This window comes from Electrona antarctica (genome assembly GCF_951216825.1).
Source record: "Electrona antarctica genome assembly, chromosome: 11".
NCBI lineage: Eukaryota > Metazoa > Chordata > Actinopteri > Myctophiformes > Myctophidae > Electrona > Electrona antarctica.
This window is the reverse complement of record NC_136792.1, coordinates 21,237,541-21,262,714: the sequence shown is the minus strand read 5'-3', so window position 1 is coordinate 21,262,714 and position 25,174 is coordinate 21,237,541. Positions and strand designations below refer to the sequence as shown.

Sequence of the window (25,174 nt, the reverse complement as noted above, 5' to 3'; positions counted from 1 at the left end):
TACTGTATGCAGGAACAAATGTTACACGAGTAGCCACTTGGTGAAAAGGTACAGTGAGGCGGTAGATGGGTCTCGTTGTAATGGAACACCCTCAGAAGAGGAATGTTGCCATTTTTAAAGTTACGGAAATCAAATCACAATGCATTATGGGCAATTTAGGCGCTTAGTTTACAGTTTTGCAGACCCGTTCCCTTGGAGGGGGTCCATGGAAACTTCACTTGAGTTATTGGCAGAATGGAACGGCACTTAAGATGATGACAGCTCAACATCAGGTTTCGAAAGGGATTCCCTCAAGAGGAAGTGGTTAGAGGAAGTGAATATATAGCAGATTGGAACGTGTGTTTGGGTGTGGGGGTGGAGGGGGGGACCGGCACCAGGCCAAACCACCAGCCACTGCAGTCTGTGGAAGTGTGTTGTTCATTCATCTAGCAGGGTCTCCCTCCAGTTGAAACTGTGGTTGGGTCCATGCGTAAGGGGGAGGATGGGTGGGTCCACCAGCTGCCACACCCCTGTGTCCCCCTGCTCCTCACAGCAACAGAAGCCCAGATATGGGATCTATGGATGGAAATGAAGGTTACGTAAATTGAAGATAATACAATCGTGTCCGTGAAGTGAGGGGCGATCTTATCATCATACGTCAACATACATCATCTCATTCTGTCCAATCACAATTTGTGTTCTCACTTTTGTCTTCAATGTTTGTGTTTACACACTTTTGTCTTCAATGTTTGTGTTTACACACTTTGTCTTCAATGTTTGTGTTTACACACTTTTGTCTTCAATGTTTGTGTTTACACACTTTTGTCTTCAATGTTTGTGTTTACACAGACCCTCAAAGCTGGACATAGGATGGGCTAGCGCCCCTCAATAAATGTGAAATTTAGTGAGGTGATTCATGGTAACAAACTAAGATAACATAAAATAACAGAATTACAATAGAGACCGTTAAAAAGAATCGGCTTTGATAAGTACTCGTTTATATGATGTTTTTGCATATTGTATATTTGTCTATCGACTATGACTAAATGTTTCCATGAATTGAAATACCATAGCATTGTATTTGTATTAAACTACTCTTCTGTGCTGTTAATAAAGTATTCAATCAATCAATAAATCAATCAAGCTTCACAACAGAACTGCAGTCAACAAGATGAGAGAATGTTCATGTGATGCTGATCTGAATTGTTGGAGGCTCACAACAATGTGTGGTGTGGCCATGTTGTGAGCTGCTATTTGTGACTCTTTTTGATAGAGACAGTCATGGCGGCAAGACTAACTGTTCAGGAGAGGAGAAAAACAGATTTTCTTTTTTTTAATGCTAAATGAGTTAATAGCACAGGCTTCACATACTATTAGAGCATGTCAGAGCTGAAATTGACATTCATGTAAATATGAAATAAATGCTTAACATGTAGCTAGGTGTAATGTTAGAGTCCACATAAGTGAACCTTTCAAGCTTGTTTTCTCAACTCGCTGTTTTCTGCAAGACATTACTCTTTTAGCCATATCTCCAAAACTGGTGGGTCAAACTGAACAACCAATATGTCAATTTGAAGCTATGATTCCCTGCTTTCATATGACATGAAAAAATGAAGAAAAAAGATCAATGACTTAGACCATTTGTGGTGCATGACAATGACACAGAACAAAATCACCCTCAAAATAAGTGAATACCTCACCCCCAAAATGACTTATTCACCTCATAAAGCCTTAATACATGATGATTAGCTTGTTTGGTCACATTTCACTAAATGAAAAATCTCTGTTTTAAGATTCTTCATTCACTGAATGTAAAGTAATGCAAGAAGTACTCAAGGGAAAAAAAATGTAATTTAGGGGTTATCCTTCTACCCTAATTGAAAGGGGGTGCAAAACAATATGCCCATATCCGTTTCTCCTACCAAACCACTCCGTTAGAACACATCTCTCCATGCACAAAATATTCTGCATGCCACAGGAATTCATCTGCACTATTTACTGCACAAATATTGCTTTAGTGTGCCATACTGTCATTGCGCAACATCTTGCTGTGATTCAAATTACATCACAATTTCCACATTCACCTTTTCACTGCACGCACGCACGCACGCACGCACGCACGCACGCACGCACGCACGCACGCACGCACACACACACACGCACGCACGCACGCACGCAGTATTCATTTATGATATATTTTCTCTATTATTAAGGTTATTTTTGCAGTCAGTTTGTATTGGGGGTACAACATGTGTACTAACAGTCCAGGCACTACTCTCCCTCTGCTAACCTGGGGAGAGCCCTGAGCTCTGAGCTCATGCTTCCTTCAATGCATGAGGAGTGAGCAGGCCGCTTCTTATCACCTGACAGAGGTGAATTTCCCCGGTAGGACGTAGCACGTGGAAGGAACACTTTATTCCAACCAGTTCCTTTCCCCTCCATCAGGTGCCCCGGCTGACCAGGGGGAGGCAGTTTAGAGACCAGGATTACTGCATGTTTTTTGTGAGGGTACCTACCCTAGGGGACATGGGGAGAATATGCAAACTCCACACAGAAAGGCCCTTTCACCAACCCCACCTAAGGTATGGGCACTGATGACGTGGAGGAGAGAACACGCCCCCAGTGCCCATAGCGTCCCCGGCGGGAATCAAACCCGGAACCTTCTAGCTGTGAGGCGACAGCGGCAGTATGATTCAATATGGAAAAAGTGATTAATCACAAATTACATGCTGTTTTTAGACATTAACTAGAATGAATCATTGATCTTTTCCGAGGTGGGTTGAGCAAGAAAGTATAAACCAAAATAAAAAATCACACCCGTGTGAACTGAGTGGTGCAACTCCCCCCCCCCCCCCCCCCCCCCCTCTCTCTCTCTCTCTCTCTCTCTCTCTCTCTCTATCTCTCTCTCATTAGCAGGCAACAGTGCAGCACTATTTGTCTCTCTCTGTTTCTGGCACAACAGTGCCCCTACTGGTACTCATGAGTCACAAACATAGTCACAAACATACATAGGTTAACATCACAGACATTGCTGTTCGTTGGAGTGGTTGCACCACTCAAAAAGGTCACTGATGCCAAATTGGCCAATTTGTGACAAGTCGGATTTTGGTCACAAAATTTAGTCACAAAATTAAGCCACTGACGAGATGCAGGCATACCATATATAGTGTTGGTATAGTGTAGGTTCAGGAGAGACTAGACTAGAGAAACTAGGTTTATACAGACATATTTGAGAGGTAGAGGTTGTTAAGGTATGACCTTTAAACCAGACATATTTGAGAGGTAGAGGTTGTTAAGGTATGACCTTTAAACCAGACATATTTGAGAGGTAGACGTTGTTAAGGTATGACCTTTCGGACAACTTGGATGAAGTCCTTAGCATTCTGTGGGCTGCGACCTTGCAGCTGCCGCGTGCATGCTTCCAGGGAGGAGGCGTGGGCTACGAGCAAAACGTTGTTTCCTGTGGAACGAGGGACACGCACGCACGCACGCACGCACGCACGCACGCACGCACGCACGCACGCACGCACGCACGCACGCACGCACGCACGCACGCACGCACACACACACACACACACACACACACACACACACACACACACACACACTTAATATATTTTAATAACAAAACACTCCCCTTATTTATGCCCTACACCGAAACCCTGGTGCTAAAAATAGCCTAAACCTTTGAAAGTTGAGGACCAGCAAAATGCCATGACAGGATTTTCCTCACTTTTCTATCCACATTCTGTCACACATAGAAGGATAAGGAAACATAATGAAAGAGCATTCATGTGTGCACACACCCGCCATACAAACGCAAACACGCACGCACGCACGCACGCACGCACGCACGCACGCACGCACGCACGCACGCACGCACGCACACACACTTTTTCAGTAACAGGAGTAGTGTGTGTCTGTTTGTGTCTAAGATTGTACATACCTGTGTTTTTACAGTCAGACATGATGTCTTTGGTCACTTGGTAGCTGCGACTGATGTAGCTCTCATAGCACTCTGACACAGTGAGTTTACTGACTGGGATGAGAGGTCTATGGAGGAAACCAACAGTCATTTACCATAGCAGTGGTTCTCAAACATTTGCATGTCAAGGTTATGTATTTTGATAAGGATATTGTCTAATACATACAAGTGGGGTCCGGGGACCCCTAGGGGTCCTTGAGAGAGTTCCAGGGGGTCCCCAGCTAAATGATAATTAGGAACCAAATGAACCCTTATGGGTCTGTATTAACTCAGAGAGTGTACAAATGGAACCAAATGGACCCGTTAGATTTTTTAATTTAATTAATTAATTAATTTTATAATATAAATTGGGGGTCCCAGAGATAGAAATGACATTAACCTAATGTATGTCCAACTGGGTGTGCTTGAAATTAAACGGGTTGAGAATCACTGCTAGAACTGTAAAAATCTTCTCTTATGGGGGGTCACTGGCATATCTCTTAAAATGGGGGTCCGCGGGCTGATAAATGACGATTTAGGGGTCCTTGACATAAAAAGTTTGAGTGGTCCAATAGACGACTATTGCTCAGTGGTAAAAGTATGAAGACAGTTGTTTGCTATAGGAATGTGTTGCATAGACAATTTCATTTTCAATATCAGTTAGAATGCTGCTCAATAGGATGCTGCTTTTTGAATATAAACTCTTTAATCCAGGAGCAACAAAAAAGTTTCTAGATGTGATTGTTTTAGAAATATTGGGTGCCCAGAATAAGATGTTGCCATGGGATCCTGAATTCCAGTCACCTGTATGTTGTGTCCACACTGAAGTGAGCTGTGGCCAGATCAGTAGGAGAGATCCATGCAGGCAAAGAGTTGCCAGACACCCATTTGGTCCATTCAAAGAGGCCTGGTTCCACTCGCACCTTCATCTTTCCTTCCTGCTGCAATCCTACAGTAGATAGGAGCACAGCAGTGCTAGATAGACTTTAAGACAACCTGTAAATCGCTGCCTAATAATACATGCTTACGTAATCTATTTTATATATAGTCGCTGTCCTACAGAAACCAGCTAACTTTTTTTCATAAAATAATGCTATTGAACACCCTTCGGTCTGTGTGTGGGTTAAAAGAATATTGAACCAATGAAAAGTATTATATATTATATATTATATAGTATATATTTTAAAAATATAAGGTTTTCTTCATTTCCTGTGAAAAATTAACATTTTGGACTGGTTCCTACCCGACAGCAGAGATATACTCGATGAAATGAAGGAATATATGTTTCTTTATTTGAAGATGAGCTCACCTTTGAGAATGTTCTGAGCGGTCTGAACACATCGCAATGAGGGAGAGCAATAAAGAAAGTCTATTACTGTGTTACTCTCCAACAGAGCTTCACCTAGACAACACACACACGCAACACACGCACGCACGCACGCACGCACGCACGCACGCACGCACGCACGCACGCACGCACGCACGCACGCACGCACGCACGCACGCACGCACGCACGCACACACACGCACGCACACACACACACACACCATAAATCATTGGTTGTCAAAGTGGGGTCCAGGGAACCCCAGGGTTCTTTGAAGGCAAAGCAAAATTAGATGCTATGGTATCAATATCAATCAATATGAATCTTGGGAAAAAATGGAATAATTTGGAATAATTTAGAACATATTGGGGTCCCTGGCACAGAATATTTTCAGATGGGGGTACGGTAGATCGTGTATTTTCCCTGTGACTACAGGTGAACCGTGACAATTTGACCTGTCCACCACTGGGATAGACAACCAGCAGTATTATATTGGGATCACTCTTCTACATGCAGTCATGTGTTTGGTTGTGTAGACTAGAGCTAACATACCTACTAGTCGAGCCTGAGTGGATCCAAATACAGTGATGGGAGAGTCCATGTCGTAATCTGTCTGCCCTCCTCCCCACAGGGGCAAACTGGGAGGCATATTCAAGTTTGTACGCACGTATTTACCTGGGAAAGACAGCAGACACTCATCAAAACGCCTCCTCCTTTTACCATATTTTGTATATGTGCAAAGAAAGAAAACTAAACTAAACCAACTAATGTGGCAGTGGCATATGTCTGGGGTCCGGGTACAAGAGTTGCTGTGGGACAGCATACTCATAATAATTATTTGGGGTAAAGGGCGAGGGCACGGGGGTATGGGGAGGTTCTCACCTTTACTGTCAGAGCACAGTGACTGCCAGTGTTTACCAAACACCACGTCCATCCTCTCGCCATGCCGACAGACAAACAGCGTCCGCTTGGGCTGCCGGGAATGGCCACTGCTGATTCGCAGGACCTGGTGTCAATCAAAAGACGTTGGTAGTGGAGAGGCAGAGCGCTTCATCAGAACAAAGGGTTTCATGCAGTATTTTTTTGCCAAGTTCTCCTTTCTATTCCTGATAGAACAGACGGTCCAGTTTGAACTGTGTCACTCTGACCTGCATAGGATGGCAGATGAGACTGAGACCCGGTGTGTCCCCAGGACTCGTGTTGTCTAGGCGACGGCTGTCCAGCAGTCCGTCAAACATGCCTCTGTCCTTCACTGCCTTGTCTGAGGGCCCACAGCTGAAGAATGAATGAGATCTGCGGGAGCAGAGTTCATGTGTTCATATGTTCACTACAGAGAAGGGGTCATCAATGTGTCCGTACACAGACAAATGTGTCTATGGCAAAGACGTTGATCGTGGCAAATGTTAGATTTTTTATTTTGATCATGAGACCCAATTACTGAATGCCAAGTCGATCGTTCAAATGCTCCACAGTTCCTCCGGCTTGGCCGGGCACTCTCTTTCTTCACAGATATTACCAATGATACGGTTGGGTTCCATTCACATTAAGTCAGGGCGCTGCCGTATATTGGCTGGAAGGCTCTGCAACAGTACTACATTAAATGGAAACAAGAGTGTGTTCCTTTGTGTTCCTTCGCTTGCATTAACAACAACCTCCTGGTGAAAAGGAGGTCCAACAGCTGTCAAGTCAAACAGCTGTTGACTTGACATGTGTAACATGGTCGTCTACACCCTCCTCCCACATGACCAAACTGAAACTGTAGGGACTAGCAGTGACATACTTGAGTAGCCTATTGGGGAAAATGACAACATTAAGAAGGGGAGGGGGGGGGGATCGGTTGCCCTGCTGGGACAAAATGTTCATATCTTCAAAACTCGCTTTAACCACTTTAATATTGGCCAAAAATAGCAGATCTACAAGCTCACAAATGCATCGTGAGCTTGTAGATTGACAATTTTTGGCAAAGAAAATTTGGTGTCGACATAAAAAAGCGGCCAAAGCACAGTTGTATTGTAACTCAAGTCCAGTTAAGTGGTTAACTCTGTCCTCTAGCTGGTTTGCTGCTCCACTCACCCATGGAACACCCAGGTGTCGCACTCATCTGTTCGGCTGACGTAGTTCTCAGGCAGCAGGCCAGACAGTCCTGTGGCCAGGGAGGTCCCATACACCCACCCCTCACTGGCTCCACCCTGGTCCACTGGTGACATGAAGACAAAATCCCCAGGGACCAGCTCCAACTCATCCTCATTCTGGGGGGCATAGGGGTACATCACCCTCAGGCTCTGTGAAAGGAGAGGCGTTTGGATGTTTTCTTGTGAAATATGTCTGCATAAAATGATCTTGTTGTTGCTGTGAGAATTGTATTGACATGGGGAACGGAGCACGTATCATGGACCAGTATAAAAGGAGTTAAGTAAATTACTGTGTACTTTTTATATCTGTTGTAGCGTATGTGCTTGGAAACAAAACTAGCCACTGTCAACACATTGACAGTGACTAGTCTATTTATTTACTTTTTTATAAGATGAAAATCTACACTAATAGCTGAATATAGGAGAGGCTAGCGCCCCTCAAAAAAGCAATCAGCATCAGTACACCAATGTTGCCAATAGAGGGCAATATGACCCCATACATAAACTGTTATTTCACTAAGAAGACCCTTTCTAGACAAGTTCTATCTATCTCCTAGAAGGTGATGTACAGGTTCCTAACCTGGCATTGCCAAACTGATCACTTGGGTTCAGTCATATTCGTGAGGAACGTGTGTGAGTGATCCCACGTGATCAGTCTGGCAATGCCAGGCTAGTCAGTGGGTTCCTACCTCGTGGTTAGCGAATCGGATGTCCCGCGAGAAGAGGACGGCCAGCCAATCACAGCCCAGCTTTACTTCAATGCCCTTGGCCAGCTTCTCCAGGGAAGACAGGTGATTGGTCGGGAAGTGATAGGCTAGGGTCACATGGAGTTGTTTCTTATGAGGCTCCACATGGACTTCTGAAAGAGACAGAAGTGATAGGCTAGGGTCACATGGAGTTGTTTCTTATGAGGCTCCACATGGACTTCTGAAAGAGACAGAAGTGATAGGCTAGGGTCACATGGAGTTGTTTCTTATGAGGCTCCACATAAACTTCTGAAAGAGACAGTGATTGTGTTTACCTGCACTGTCAGTGATGTAAATAGGTTTTCAATGTAATGAGTCCCGGGATGCAGGGATGGTCTTTTAGATGAGTCCCAGGGACATTCTTATTGAGTCCCACTTCAACGACGTTAGGAGTCATATTTTGCCATTTTTACAAATTGCAGCATTTAACTCCCATTTCATTTTATATGGTTATAATGTGGTTATATTCATGTAGAAAACAGAATAAATGATTATTATAACTAAAGCTAGCAAAATAAACTAAAATTAAAAACAGTACAGTAGTGCATCCCGTGGATGTTATGCAGAGGTCGTTGTTTTATTGCGTCCCTTAACTATAAACTGTGTTTTGGGATGCAAAATGCACCCTATTTTAATCTCTGCACTGTACTACAGTACAAACTCAATCACACTCTTCATAAAACAAAACTTAAACTGATAGCTGATTCGGGGGTAAGGATTTAATAAAGCATAACATGATTGACACAAGATAAATGCCAAGGCAAAATCAAAAATACAAAATGTAATGTTTTACCTGATTACAGTTAGAAATATCAAGTGTCATTGTCTCTGTACAGACCTGACTAAATGCATGGAAGGCAGCCATGTTGGCCAGATAGTTGACTGATGCTGTTATAATATGGAACAGGATGATTGACCTGGTTTGGATGCAAGGGTAAAGTTGCAGCTTGAGAGGATATCGTCACTGTCAGGCAGAAACCTTGTATCTCTATATTTCAACTTTTTATATTTATTTCTTTTGTAAATTATTGCCCATTTTTTTTCTTCCAATTAATAGCCGATACAAGTTCACAAGACATCGCATCGTGAAGCATTGTGAGCTTGTAGATCTGCTATTTTTGAACAATTTGAAGGTGAAAGTGCTTAGGTCTGTCTGTGGGTTTTATATTTATAAATAATAACTACATTGAATTCAATGGAACACCGGTTATTTTTCCCATTTCCCATGATGTGTTCCATTAACCCATTTTGACCTGAGATCAGATTCTAAAAATGTCTTCTACATCCTGACAGTTTTCTGAAAAAGCTATGTGTCTGTCAGTCATTCTTCGATTTTTCAAAAATAGCAGACCTACAAGCTCATAGCGCGCCACTCGGCGGCGCGCTATGAGCTTGTAGATCTGCTATTTTTCAATAGCTAAAGCATAACATAATGCTAACACCAAAAGGGGTTCCCGCCCAAAATGGGTTAAGGCTTAAATGCTTTGCTGTGTGGCTCTGCATTATTTACAGTGTGTCACCATTATTATTATTATAGACGTAACAATACAAAAGTTGAATCGTGAGTCCCCTGTGCAGCTCCCTCACTCATTGTTTTATCCCACCTGCTTTCCTCGCAGCTTCTGCAGCGAAGTCTGTCGCAAACTGCTTGATAACGTCAGCCACTTGCTCCTCCACAAAGAGACCGATGAAGTTGGAGGAGGTGTAGAGCTCCAGGGGCAGTGGACTGGGGAAGCGACCTCTCCACTGGGCTACGCTAACCTGCAGAGCTTCACACAGAGCCTCCACCTTCTGGTCCGCACACTGTGGAGGAGGAAGTGATGGATGGGGGTTATCGTCACACTCAGGGACACCGGGGATTCAACTAATCATTTTCCACCCATGGGTATTCCACTTCCATGTATTTTCTTTCTGTTGTTGAGATGGACAGTAAAGAGGGAGACAACTTTTAACAGGTTTTGGCTCATGGTCACTATATCTCTGGGTACATACAGTATGAACCAAATTGAACCAACACACCACATGACACACAGCAACTTAAACAATACAGCATTTTATCCGGTTATACTGTTTGTCTCAATAATTACAAAATACAAAAGGGGAGTGACTGCCCACTCTCCCAGGATTCACATTATTCACAGGACGTGCTTGGCACACAATATGGAGCAATGCCATGCCATAGTCCATTGGTTGTCATTTGATGATAATCACCAGGATGTCAGCAAATACTATGAATATATGACAAGCTAGAGAGTGAGATAAAAAACACATGTACTGTATGATATCTGCACCTAGGCGTCATGGAAGCCATTCCTGTATGTACTGTACCCCCACAATTGGCTGCAGGAAGGGAGCACAAATGTGGTTTGACGTGATAACTCATTCAGTCCACTACAGCTTGCCTACTCGGATGGTTCGCACGTTGATGTGCAAACTATCGACTGCTCGGCGTGGGCACTCACTCACGGTTCACCTGGTGGCTCACTTGGGTGCACCTCACGAGCCTCAAGGGCCTGCTGTTGGCGCGCTTGCCTTGTTTTAAAGTGATTTAAAAAGGATTTTTTTTTGAGTGAACCAAAATGAGCTTTCCTGTCCGAGTGTCCGTAGGAACAACTACTTAGCGCCAGGGAACTCACCATGAAGAACTGACAGAGGGTGATGTGAGGAAAGATATTGTGCGCCTTGTTCTTGCCACAGGTCACCCGGCTCTGCTGCCAGAAGTGGGAGAGCTGGTTCTGCAGAGGTCCGCTGGGTCTCAGGTAGAGGACGTACTCCCTGGGCAACGGGTCATCCAGGAACGGATCGTCAACGTGGGAGAACAGCCTGGGGGGTGTAGGCATTACATTTCATACACAATCTTTTCTCTATCTCTCTCCTCTTTTATTTAAAGGGGGTGTCAGTTAAATATTTAAGTTGAAAGTGGGAAGTAGAGATGGGAACCTCAAAAACTCTTGAGCAATGATTACTATTGAATATAGAGCTTTAACCTTTTAACTATCAATTACACCCCCTTTAAGGTAAATGTAAACATATATTTGCATTGATGAAGTCTGTATAAACAGTAAACTGCTCAGTGTTGATCTAACTCCGAACAGTAATAGGCCTAGCCTCAGACGCCCTGTCATTGCCTGAGACGGGGGATGGGAGCACTCATTTTGTTTAACGTGATAATATATTCTGGGCAGCTCACTTTGTACTCTCTTCAGAGTTAAACTAACACTGAGTATTTTACTGTGTAGAAGAGGCCAGTGCAATACATTACAATGTCACTTGTTTGGTGCATAATATGTGTATTACACCTTACCAGTCACACGCTGCTTGGACACTGCGGCCTCCCGTTGATACTAATGCTTTCAATCTGTAGAACACACAGAGAAGACATTTGTTATTAATAATTTGTATACATATCAATAATCAACATATGATCACTGTACTGTAGATAACAATCAGAACTAACGTATCATGCATGAGTTAACATATGATATGACATTGAATAGCAAAGAGAAGTTAGTTCACTTTTAGACTGTCAGCGAGTGCATCAGTTTGTCTCAAGTCTCACTTCTCCCTCCTAAAAAAGCCAAGAAGCAAGACACACAGTTTATCTCTCATCTACTCTATCAGATAAAAGAAAGCTTGTTCTGACTCAACACATTTGTTGGGGTTGTGACTCACTATAAAGAGTTTCAAACAGTGAAGCAGCCATGACTCAGTCTCTCTTAAAGCTATAACCCGTAGATGTCATGTCCTATACCACGATTTGAACCTGTATGGGAGACTAAACTTCTACTATCCTTCCGAGACACAGCATACATACTTGGCCTGGGGAGATATTGCATTGATGACTTTCAAGCAGTACTCAGTTTCTCAATGTAAGAATGGGGAGACCACCAGCAAGTAGCAACAACATGCAGATATATTCGTTATATTGTATTACTGTAACATACTCTACCACAGTGGTTCTCAACGTTTTTGGCTGGGGACCCCCAGAAATGCTTTGGCCCCCTCCCACACCCAATACAAACTGACTGCAAAAATAACCTTAATATTAGAGAAAATATATCATAAATGAATACTGAAACCAGCTATAATCATTAAGGAAAGTTTATGCATATACTATGTGTACTATGTAAACTCTTAATTTCCATTTTCCAGCCATTCAGTTGCAAAACAAAAATCATTTTTTTTGTTTTTTGTTATAATTTGGGGACCCCCAAAAATAATTTGGCGACCCCCCCCAGGGGTCGCGACCCACGGGTTGAGAACCCCTGCTCTAGTCTCTACCATACAGATGGGTTCGGTTCAAATAAAGTTTTATTTATTAAAATAAGTATAACGTTGCAGCCTTAAAACAGCAGGTGGGTCCAAGAGAAAGCCAGAAGATGCAAGCAATACAGAAATGTATCACAGCCAATCACAGGGTTGTCTGAGTTCAAGAGTCCGAATGGAACATCTTAATGTCTAAATCAAATATTCTGAACAATATGGATGAAAGGTCCTTTTTGGTCAGACGTTGAAGAGGAGTAAATGGTAAACAAACCACATTTATAGTTTATACAGACCATTTCTATTCTTCTGAACACTCAAAGCACATTACAGTGTATGACTCACATTCACCCACATACTGTACACAGAAACGCCGGAGACAGCCATGCAAGACACCAATCTCTTCGTCAGGAGCAGTCACTGGTTCAGTGTCTTGCTCAAGGATACTTTGACGGACGCGATGTGTCCTACCGTATTAAGACCTGAGGTAGATTCTAAAAATGCCTTCTAAAACATTTTTCTGAAAAACAAACGTTGCTACCAGTGGTGCTAAAAAGAACATATATTCAAAAATTTGCACATATTTTCATGATTTTCAACAATAGCAGATCTACAAGCTTTTATAGCGTGGCACTTCATGAGCTGGTAGATCTGCAATTTTTTAATAGCCAAGGTATAAAATAATGCATTTTAGCTCAAATCTAAAAAAAATGTTTTACCGTAATTTAACTTTGATGCCCACCCCCACACATTTGAGCAGAGAAGATTTTGACAACGTAAATAAAAGCAAAATCCTGGGTATGATTCCCAGTTCAGGACCTCTATTGCATGTCCTTCCTCATGGACTGACTTTCCTGTATGTCTTCCGTATGTTTTCTAATTGAAGCACAAATTACTTTATATACTTTATTGTTTGTTTGTCATTTAAGAAAATGCTCTGATGTCAAGACTAGAGAAGCAGTCCAGATGATTACCAAACATACGGTAAGCCAACAGTCCTCAATGAACAATGAATCCTGAGTCAAAGGAAACATCAGTTTGTAATAAACGCCTCTAGGGTAGAGTGGAGGAAGATAACACTGCGTAGGAAGAGATGGAAATCAACTCCCTGAACAAGAGCAGTAACTGAATAGAAGTATGAATAAATCACCAAGGGATTACTCTAACTTTACCATTACAGACTGAAAGATGGTTCAAAAGACAGCTAATTAGCCGAAGCGAACGTAAATAAAAGCCTGGGTACCGGGGCTAGCTAGTTAGTAACTTAGTTCCCAGTGGGAACTAAGTTACTATCGTCCCGGACCGGTACCCGCAGGCGTTCCCAGTGTAAACACTGTCAAACAGACAGGCCTATTTGACTGGTGAGCAGCACTAACACCTGGCTGGAACTGCAGTTACAATAATGAACAAGAAAGGGAGCTGGAACACTACATTATTAGATTATTCATATTAGGTCCCCAGAATCTCATTAGCAGCTGCATGTTCATGGGAGAAGAACCTATAATGCCATTTCCTCCTCCGGGAAGCAGACCTCTGAGGCTTGTTGCTGCTGGAAGCTGCCTTCAGCTTGTGAAGTCAGTGTGCACAAGCTGGTCTTCTACCAACTTCAACTTGATTTTGACAGCATATATTTTGATGTAGTTTTAGTTTTTTAGTTTTAAGTCTTTTACGGAGCCCTGGAGTGGCCATGGTGAGAAATATAATGTGAGTGGATGAAACTTGACGCCACTTGAAGCGAATGTCTGTATGTGTAGCCACTTTGTATTCAAATGTCAGAGAGAGGGAAAGAGAAAAAAGTGGCAGAAGTGACAGATGGCAAAAAGAGTTTGAGTGATTCTGCCTTGAACCATTTCCCCCCCACCCTCTACCCCTGGGCGGCGGTGGCTCAGGGGTAGAGTGGCTGGATGGTGCCCTGCATGGTATCCGCCGCCATCGGTGGGTGAATGTAATGCACAATCTATGTAAAGCGCCTTGGATGAAGGCGCTATAAATGCACCATTTACCACCTTCCCCCCCCTGGGAGACCCAGGGGCTATGACACACCACTATCTGACTGAAACCCCATCACACTTTCACAATCATGACAGAGGATGTGGAAAAGAGAAGTGGGTCATATGACAGGGTCATCAACCACAGGCAGACATGGAAACGTTGAGAATGACCTAGGGGGGAAGGGGCCATGGATGATCAGAAAACATCCCTTGATGAATAAATATAAACCGTTTGTGCTCCTGCAAAACCACTTACTTAAAGAAACGTTTTGCTCAGCAATCAGCTACATCAGGCAGTAACCCACAAGTATATACCCACAAGAACACAGAACTGTAATTGTGAGGAGTCAAACCATGAAATGAAATGATTACTATATTTACCCAGGGTATCTGGGCTAAGCTCAAGAACTTGTTTCCAGCCAGGCCCTGCTCATAGAACATTTCATCGTAGTGGTTCAATGCCTTGTTCAAGGGCACTTCAGCGGTGGTAATTTTAACGTGTCGGACCGCTGATTCGAACTGGCGACCTTCCGGTATCAAGACCGCTCCGCAATCCGTTCGGCCACCGCTGCCAATTAGTTCTTTGAGAAATCCAAGGCACAACAAATAACTCAAAATGCAGGACCACAGATCCTGCAAATGTGAGCCACGCAATTGCATTCTAACATAGTCCACATGGTGTCAACCACATGCTGTATGTTCTTCCATAAAGTCATTGAAAGCCTGCTCAGCTGCTCTCCATATACAGAGGTATATACATGGGGGAGGATTGGTTGCTTACAGGTTGTTGGTTGTTTATCTCTGCCTAGGGGCCGCGCCGCCACTCTCTCTGACACTCATTTACACAAACACTCTGCTAGGTTGTATCACAGACACTGACAAGACTATGTCAAGACAGAGCTAATCTCACAAAACCTGAGTCTGGACTGATCAGTAGTAAACTTGATACAGCAGAATGCACACTGCCAGTAAGCCACAGAGGTACAGCTACAGCTAGGTACAGGTACTTATGCTTGCTTCTTTTACTGCACTCTTTGAGTTGCCTATAATGACAGGTACCATTACAGAGACACCCAGTTAAACGTGGGTGAATGACTGCTGGTCTCAGGTAAAACAATGTACACTCACGTTCAATTGTTTGTTATTATTATTATTATTATTATTATTATTATTATTATTATTTATTTTGTTTGTTCTGATGAAGGTCTGACAGAACAATATACTGTGTGTATACTGTGAGAGGTACAGTAGTCTCTCTTCAAAAGTGATTGACCTAAACATTTTATCATTTGTGTTTTGGTGTACATTTTAAATTAAAATCTACTGGGGGTCGACGAAACAAAATGTTTTGAGATGGGGGTCTGTGGCCAAATACTGTACATATTATCTTGGGGGTCCTTGACATGAGAAAGTTTGAGAATCACTGATATAGCAACATAGGGTTTTCAGAAAGCTGTTTAGAAGACATTTGTAGAATCGACCTCAGGTCTTAATGAGTTAAAGCAAAATTGCTTTGGTGTACACAGTGGACATGAGTGCCAGTTAAGAAACGTTGGAATCTTTATAGTACACATGCGGAAAAGTGCCATTGGCTTCATCTTGACAGTGCTTAGAAGTGACACGTTTTCAGATAGAAGTGCATAACCCATAACCCAGCATTTGTGGGAACTAACAGATTGAGACATAAAACAAACAAATTGGTGTGAGTCAGACAGTTGAAAACCACAGCGTATACACACACATACAGCATACATATACACAATTATATACGGTAGTAACGCAGTCCACGCACGCACGCACGCACGCACGCACGCACGCACGCACGCACGCACGCACGCACGCACGCACGCACGCACACACACACACACACACTAAAGCATTTCTATGTGAGTCAGTACAATGACACAGTTTAGTAGATATGTCCAGTGGCAACGTTCTGTAACTCACTGGTTCTCAGTACAGGGTTCCACACAGACAAACAATCACACAATTTACAATTTAGGCATTTAGCAGATGCTCTTATCCAGAGCGACTTACAAGCATGAGATTTGAATTGGCCGAGTAAGCATGAACTCTAGTCAACAAACAACATGGTAAATAGTCAATAGTAGAGAGAACAATGTAGTTCCTAAAAGAAACTAGGATAACAGGTAAACAATGAGCCCACCGACCATCTGTCTAAACAACCTGCTATCTAAATAACATTTTTTACAATTGTGTCCAAGAGAAAAACAAATCTAACAAAACAACCAAGACCTGCATAGTAAACATAGACTCTATAAAAACACACACACGCAGGCAGGCAGGCACGCACATATACGCAGGCACGCACCGACGCACACACACGCACGCACCGACGCACGCACGCATGCACGCAGTGCCACGCACGCACGCACGCACGCACGCACGCACGCACGCACGCACGCACGCACACACACACTCGTCATCCTCACTAAAGTGTGTCTGGTTGCCACTCCCTCAGTCCCTCTCATGACATTACTGCTGCACAGCTGTTGCTCTCCCCGTGTTCCCAGCAGACAGGGCAGTGAGTATGTGGGCTCAGCTATGTTCCGACAGCCTGTACAGTAACAAAAGCCTTTGTGTTCATATGTCCAGGTTTAGGTTGCTTACATTAACTTTTGGCAAACATGGTGGAAATTTTAAATCATTAGCATTAAGTGGTCCTCATGAATTTACAGTAGCACTCGTGCGAGGGTGTCGCTTGCCTAAACTAACTGATCGACGAGCTAACAACCCATTTTATTTTTAGCATGTAGATGTGTTCTTTTTGGCAAGTGACACCGTGGTACTACAGAGTATAAATGAAGAGCAGGGCCTTGCAGGAGTATAGTCCTAACATGTGTTTTGGTGTGGGAGGAAAGCCAGCGACCACAGAGAGAGAACACTCATGCTGAGCAACCCTGTCACATAAGTAGCTCATTCTCATTCAACTCAAGGTTATTATAGTTAACAGAAACTATCGAAATAACAAAAACTCAAATTGACTGATCTAATAAAAAAATAACACAAATAATACAAATAACCCTAAATATATAACAAAAAAAACTAACACGAAAAGTAATAGAAACTAACTAAAACTATTAGCATTTTCTCAAAATAAAAACGAATAAAAACTAGCAAATCCGGCTCTAAAAACGTATTAAAACTGACTGAATTAGGGGGGGGGGGGGGGGGGAATCACAACAAACTCCATTTTCAAAATCTAAAACTATTATAACCTTGATTCAACAGAAGGTGAAACGAACAAAACAAAAATGTTTTTCCACATACAAAATGTTTCTGTGTATAGTTCACAACTTATGGAAACTGTCTGTAAACTCCAGCATGTGGACTCTGTTCGTTTGTTCTACTTTTTATGTGCATGCAATTTGTTTTTCTTTAGTTTTAGTTCATAACCTGCAATAACATATTCAAAATGTATTTTCATCACTCAAACTATTTACATCTCCAATATAGGCAAATTACCACACTGTCTGTAGTACTGTTTCCTTTGTGGAACACAACGTACACACTGTTTCTGGTCCATTTTTACAATCTTGTGTTCATTGAATGCTCATGAATTTGTAGGGTGCTCTCTGAGAATCTCCCTAATAATGTCTTTATTACGCCTTAAGTATATAATACACAGCTGTTTCTATGCTCACACACCATATATATTATCTGTAAATATGTTTTTCTTTTTTGTGTGGAAAAAGCAAAGAAACCCTTTGGGTGTACAGCTGTAAATAAGCTAAGAGACCTTTTGTTGTACTGCTTGTCACACGCACGCACGCACGCACGCACGCACGCACGCACACACACACACACACACACTCTTTCTCTCTCTTCTTACCTTTCTTAAAATGACATGATGGGAACTACGCACAAAAACTAATTTCACCCTCTTTTTACCTGTAAAACTGTGATGTGACAATAAAGCTGATTCTGATCAAGTGTTCAACTTGAAACTGTGGTCTGAACCTTTTCAGCTCGAGACCCAAAAGAGAGATTTGGTGTCTCCCTGGACCTGGACCCAAACTTAAAAATACACATTATGAATGAATTGCTCAAAAATAGAGAAAATAGCTCAGCTACAAAGGATACGTTATTGGAATACATGATACTCCATAAACATCCATAAACATAAAAACCACCTAACTCAATTTTGTAGTTTTCTTTCTTTTTTTTCCTTTTTTACATAAATCAATGCTATTGAATACCCTTTATGTCTGTGTGTTGGTTAAAAAAATATTGAACCAAAGGGAATTATTAAAAAGCGCTTGAGACAAAATCTCTTAACTCCATTGGACCCTCAAACTGTCTGCTAAAACTATAGCTGTTTTAGCAGACAGGTTGAGGGTCCAGCTAACTCCACCACCTCTCCCCTCTCATGCAAGTAATTGACAATATATAAAGTCACAACACCAACATTGATGACTCTGAGGCAGTATTGCCTTGTTTTCAAAATATAAGGATTTCTTTTTTTTCTGCAAAAACCTTGTATTGAACATTTGTTAAGATTTTCATCATTTTGTGAAGGGTGGTTCCATTTATGTATCTCCGAAATGTGTGAAAGACATTTTTAGGTATTTGTACTTTACTTGAGTATATCCAATTTTCAATACATCTCAGAGGCAAATATTGTACTTTTACTCCACTACAATTATTTGAAAACTTTAGTTTCTAGTTACTCTGATTATTATTACAAAACTTCACTTCAACCCTACATTTTGACCATTTCGAAATAGCCGATCTACAATCTTCTACAATCTATACGATCTTTAGATCTGTTATTTTCAAAAGATTTTATACATTTGAAAACTTGAAATGAGACGTTCTGCACCAAAGGTGCAATGAGTAGGCCTACTTTAACTTTTGATACTTTATGTACATTTTGATGCCAATACGTCTGTACTTTTACTCAAGTACATTTCGAATTCCGGACTTTTACTTGTAACAGAGCATTTCCTCTACTGCTGGTGAGAACTCTCGCCCACGGTGGAGATGTGAAAGTGAGTCTTCCAACCATTACAAAGGTCCTGTTTGAAACAGGCTGCTCAACACACCGGGACAGGAAGAGGAACAGACAAGGCACTAAGCACTACTCCAGCCCCCACACATACACACACACACGCATGCACGCACACACGCACGCATGGTCGCACGCACGCGCGCACGCACGCGCGCGCGCACACGCGCACACAATCACACACACGCACGCACGCACGCACGCACGCACGCACGCACGCACGCACGCACGCACGCACGCACGCACGCACGCACGCACGCACGCACGCACGCACACACACACACACACACACACACACACACACACACCGATATGATTCACAATGGTTTAATTGACAGCTTACATCTGTGTGTCAAATGCTCTTTACCAACTATATGAGAATATATGTGTGTGCACTCGCTCGCACACACATATACAGTCCATCTTAAGCTATAATTTGACTCCAGTGGCGGAGTCAAATTTAAATAGATTATTATTGACAAATAATTTATTCCGTAGTTGCAACGTGTTGTAGGCTTGAAGATCGGTTCTTGTTGGTAAGCAACACCATCATGTGATGGAGTATAAAGGAAGCTTTAGAGCAGTAGAGAAATATAACATAGCAGCAGCTATATACTGTACTCTATACTTATACACAATTACACAGTACAGTTATTCACAATACACATTTTCACAAATATCTTACGTATATTTTGTCGACTCAAAATATTATATCGTTATTGTTTAGTTGCAAACATGACATATAGGCTATATAATATGTGGTTGGTGTATGGGAGTTGTCCATTTTGAACCAACCACTCCCTGCATTGTTGAGCAACATATGAGACAAGCTGTACCACCAACTGTTACTGGACTGATGCCTGTCCACTTCCACACAACCAGCTGGATCCTCATGCACTGTTGGCACACCACAACATGCATGTTCACACAACTCTCACACACACACACACACACACACACACACACACACACACACACACACACACACACACACACACAAACACACACACACACACACACACACACACACACACACACACACACACACACACACACACACACACCACCTACTCCCAGCCAGCTTCTTCTCATTCTCCGCGCAGACCCCTGGCTGACTTATGTATTGAAATCTGTGTGATTGGTTCATTGCTGAGTGGGTGGTGTATTAAATCTGTGTGATTGGTTCATTGCTGAGTGAGTGGTGTATTTCTCAACACTGTTATCAATATGTGTCTCTCACCTTGCTGTTACATGCTCTGGTGAAGACTAGTATACATCAGTGATGTAAATGGGTTTTCAATGCAATGGGTCCCAGGACCCAGGGTTGGTCTTTCAGATGGGCCCCAGGGACATTTTACGAGTCCTACTTCAACAACGTTACAGTACAGTACACTGTCAGCACGGTATTGCATCCCAGGACCCCCGGAGGGTGACATGATTGCGTCCTTTCTCAATTTATTGAGTCTAAGGATGTAGGATGCAGGCTATTTGCATCACTGATACCTTTGCTGCGTGTCACTCCCCATATCTCTCCTCGTTTCTTCTCAGTCTACTTTCTTATCAATAAAGGTGTAAAAAATAAAAATAAATTTTACAAAAAAAAATGATATATAAAATAATAATGCTGAAGGTAACAACTAGAAACTAGAAATCAACAAATTATATTATAAAAACTGGTCAAACTTTGGCCAAATTGTCAAATAACATAAGAAAGAGGCAACATTTGGGAAAATAGCCGATCTACAGCTTGTAGATCTGCTATATTCATTTATCTGTGGAACCGAGTCAAACACTCAATTCCAAGTGCTTGTCAGGGTGGGGTCCACAGTTCAAATATGATTATTTTGGGAGGTCACCGCCTGAAAATAGTCCCTATTTCACGCACGCAATAACCCACCCGGGAATGGCGGGGTTACTGCCCGCTCTTCCAGCCTCAAGCTCCATTATCACACTTCCTGTTTACAAAGTGACACTCTCAAACACGCATAAACATTAAGAGAAGCCGGCACAACAATGCAGTCAATACAAGGCAGTGGGGAGCAAATGAGACAGTTGTACATGTGTGAAAGCAGTGGCGTGCACAGATAGACACTAGGGGGTGCTAGAGAACCCCCTGACCTTTTCTCTCTGGACAAATGTGCCCTTTTGAAAAAAAAAAAAAAAAAACGTTTGTACAGTGTACACTGTACAGTATGTGGACCATGGTGACATTGATCAATTCTTTATAAAAAGCTTCTAATGTATTATTTTGGCCCAAGAATCTATAAATCTCACACTATTAAGGCAACCGGCCGGTTCCACACGCTGCACAAGGTGCCCTTTTTTTCACTTGAGCACCTGCCCCTCTAAATGTCTGTGCATGCCACTGTGTGAAAGGAAACAAGCACACACATGCACGAACACACACGCATGAACGCACAGTCGCACACACATCTTAGCTCCATCGTGTACAATGATGATGCACACATGGTAAATGGTAAATGGTAAATGGTGCATTTATATAGCGCCTTTATCCAAGGCACTTTACAGAGATTGTGCATTACATTCACCCATTCACACACACATACATACACCGATGGCAGCAGAAACCATGCAAGGCACCAACTAGCACATCGGGAGCAATTAGGGGTTCAGTGTCTTGCTCAAGGACACTTCGACAGTAACTCTGCGGGAGCCCGGGTTCGAACTGGCAACCTTACGGTTACCATCCAGGCACTCTACCCCTGAGCCACCGCCGCCCCCCACATGCACGGCACACACACACACACACACACACACACAAAAATCCAAAGATCTATGTTGCCAATCATGTCCTCTCATGGTCTGCTTCCTTCCTGTCTGCTCGGTCTAATGAATGTTATCTCCAGTTCTATAGGGTTAAACTGACACTGATTTTTCAGTGTGGCTCCTTTGTCACTGTCTCTCTCCTCAGTGTTACATTTGTACCGAGTCTACCGACCGACGTACAATGTGATCAATCAATCAGTAATGATTGATACATTTGTACCGTGCAATGTGATCAATCAGTGATCAATACCGTACAATGTGACCAATCAATCAGTAATACCATGAAAATAAGAGGTTAATTAATCAATCCCTATTTTAGGTATGTCATTATGGGTAAAATATCTTTAAAATAATTCCAACGTGAGTTTGTAGATCGGCAAATTTCACAATATTTTCACAACACTGCTATGTGAAGTATAAAAATAACTAAATTAAATACATACAAATAATCTATAGTTGCGACCGCAGGTCACATTTACTATGAAAGTGTCCATTTCCCGTCAGTCAGTCAGTCAGTCAGTCAGTCAGTCAGTCACTTATTACCCCCATAGATGGTCTCGTGACATCACGTGACATCATCAGGGATGGAGATAGTAAATGCGACCTGCTGTCGCAATTAAGCCCATATATGGAGATCCCTGATGTCATCAATATTGTCCAGCAACTCTACATCTGACCTCAAACCTCAAACCCTTAGATCTCCATATATGGATATATGTCAGAACCTGTTCTGACATTCCATATGTTGATCCTTCCCCATCCATACTTCCTCTTCAATGTCTCCCTTTTGACTGATACTTGTCCATTCCAACTCTAGATGGGCTTGCCCCAAAGTTATTAGTGCAGCTGCGCCCGGCAGCCGGCGAAAACTCAACAGGCCCCCACCTGGGCCCTCATCAAACCCTGTACACTCAAGAGAATGTCCCTGCTACCACCATTAAATCTCCATATGGTCAGTTCTGACATTCCATATGTTGATCTGACCTCATCAAACCCTGTACACTCAATACTTTATTAGGATGCAGCAGGTTAAGACAAATGAATCCAATTAATTTGTCTTAACCTGCTGCATCCTAATAAAGTATTGGCACTCTGGCTATTGCCGTGTGCGGCCACTTTCTTGTTTTTTCAAGATTCCCTCTGCAGTTCTCTCCTGTGGGCCGGCACCGCTACAAGGACTTTGGTGTGCGTTAGCATCTTTGTGCACAGATCTGACCCCCCATGCCAAAGCGCCAGCACTCGCCCAGCAGTCTGCCATCAACGTGGCGGATACGTGAACGCAACTTCGCCCATTAGGGCACGGTCGCCCCGTAAAAAGACTTGAGCAGAATTTAATGGATAGCACACAGCTAATTCACAGAATGTATATTTGGTCGCACAACACTGTCATCATACAGTGCTCACAACACGGCGCACGCAGATACCACGTGTTCTCGACGCCGTCGTATGAATTACGCATAACAGTTCATTCCGTGGTTGAGCGTCCAGTGACTGCAGCCGTCCTAGTTCTATTGACGGAACTGTGTGTTTGTTCTAAGGGCCTTTGTTGCAGTACTGAGCCAGCATTGTGTTGCCTGCAGAGCGACGGGGGGCACACACTTCCTCCTGCTGCTCAATAATAGAACTGATAATCTTTTTCCTGTTTCACTGTACATTGTTGTACAGTCTCAAAGGCTGCCAGCAGCACTGGCACAGGTACACGCACGCACACACGCACGCACGCACGCACGCACGCACGCACGCACGCACGCACGCACGCACGCACGCACGCACGCACGCACGCACACACACACACACACACACACACACACACACACACACACACACACACACACACACACACACACACACACACTTATACGCCTCTCCAAAATCTCTTGGCTTTCCCACAGAGAGTCAGATGTACTGGGAATCACTGGCAGTGCAGATTATTTGCCTAAAACCCTATACTTAGTTGACCGGAATCCCACCAAGGGCTCTCTCCATACTGGGCCTGTTTTCGCTCTACATTAAATATCTTTACTGAAAATAGACAAACGATTTGCTATTTTTGTAGAATGTTCATCCCAGAATAGGGATGCTGCGGTTGTTTTGTTTGTATTAAAAAGGCCTTAAAAGTCTTTAAATTGTCACTTCACTGTCATCAAAAATGGGGTCATTTAAATTAGAAAGGTTGACAACCACTGATTTAGTGTGGTGGGAAGATACTTTACTACTTTATATGCACCTCTGCATTGATGCTTATTTTAACTGCTAAACCATATAATAGAAAATGTGCACACAGTCTGTACCGATTAAAATCTTCAGTGTTAATGTAACTTGAGAGTGTACAAATGGAACCAGATGGACCCATTTGACTGAATAATGTGTGTGCACTTTCCCATCAACCACCTCCCACAATGCCACATTGTCTTATGAAGCGTATAATATACAAAAGTGAGAGTATGTGAATACCCAGCCTTTTAAAATGTCAGTACTGGCAAATAGCTTCCATCCAACTTACATAACTTTACTACACTAAATAATGTAAACTTAGACCATTATTTCAATGTCACTGTATCATTTGGATAATCCATACATATCCCTGTTAAATGTTAATTTAACTCAGAAGTGTGTACAACATACAAATTGACCCACTGTTTGTGTACAAAGTTACATTAAAATATACACTAGTTTATTACCTGGCATAACAGTATTCTGTACTTTGATTGATTGATTGAATATTTCATTAGACAACATTCAAATGCACAATGTACAGTCAAGCATCTTGTCCAAAAGGACCTCACCGAAGAAAGACCTTGCGGTCTTGTTTCCATTCGGGTCCCATACACTCACACACAATCATGACATGAACAACAATCCAGAACAGCAACAACAATATTGATATAATAATAATAATAATAATAATAATAATAATAATAATAATAATAATAATAATAATAATAATAATAATAACTA

General features: G+C 42.5%; 1 protein-coding gene across 1 annotated transcript in view; it reads right to left on the bottom strand.

The window, feature by feature from the left end:
- Nucleotides 1-417: 417 nt before the first annotated feature.
- ubash3bb (ubiquitin associated and SH3 domain containing Bb) overlaps nt 418-25,174 on the bottom strand; it is a gene marked incomplete at its 3' end in the record, with an annotated part of 37,735 nt that continues 12,978 nt past the window's right edge. Inside the window, exons 2-14 of the mRNA XM_079514102.1 lie at nt 11,451-11,504; nt 10,783-10,969; nt 9,751-9,949; nt 8,090-8,259; nt 7,342-7,550; nt 6,417-6,561; nt 6,151-6,274; nt 5,821-5,943; nt 5,253-5,345; nt 4,748-4,892; nt 3,926-4,032; nt 3,330-3,439; nt 418-555 (exon numbers count right to left, since the gene is read on the bottom strand). Coding sequence (XP_079370228.1) covers nt 418-555; nt 3,330-3,439; nt 3,926-4,032; nt 4,748-4,892; nt 5,253-5,345; nt 5,821-5,943; nt 6,151-6,274; nt 6,417-6,561; nt 7,342-7,550; nt 8,090-8,259; nt 9,751-9,949; nt 10,783-10,969; nt 11,451-11,504 — 1,804 coding nt within the window. The remainder of the gene's footprint in view (nt 556-3,329; nt 3,440-3,925; nt 4,033-4,747; nt 4,893-5,252; nt 5,346-5,820; nt 5,944-6,150; nt 6,275-6,416; nt 6,562-7,341; nt 7,551-8,089; nt 8,260-9,750; nt 9,950-10,782; nt 10,970-11,450; nt 11,505-25,174) is intronic.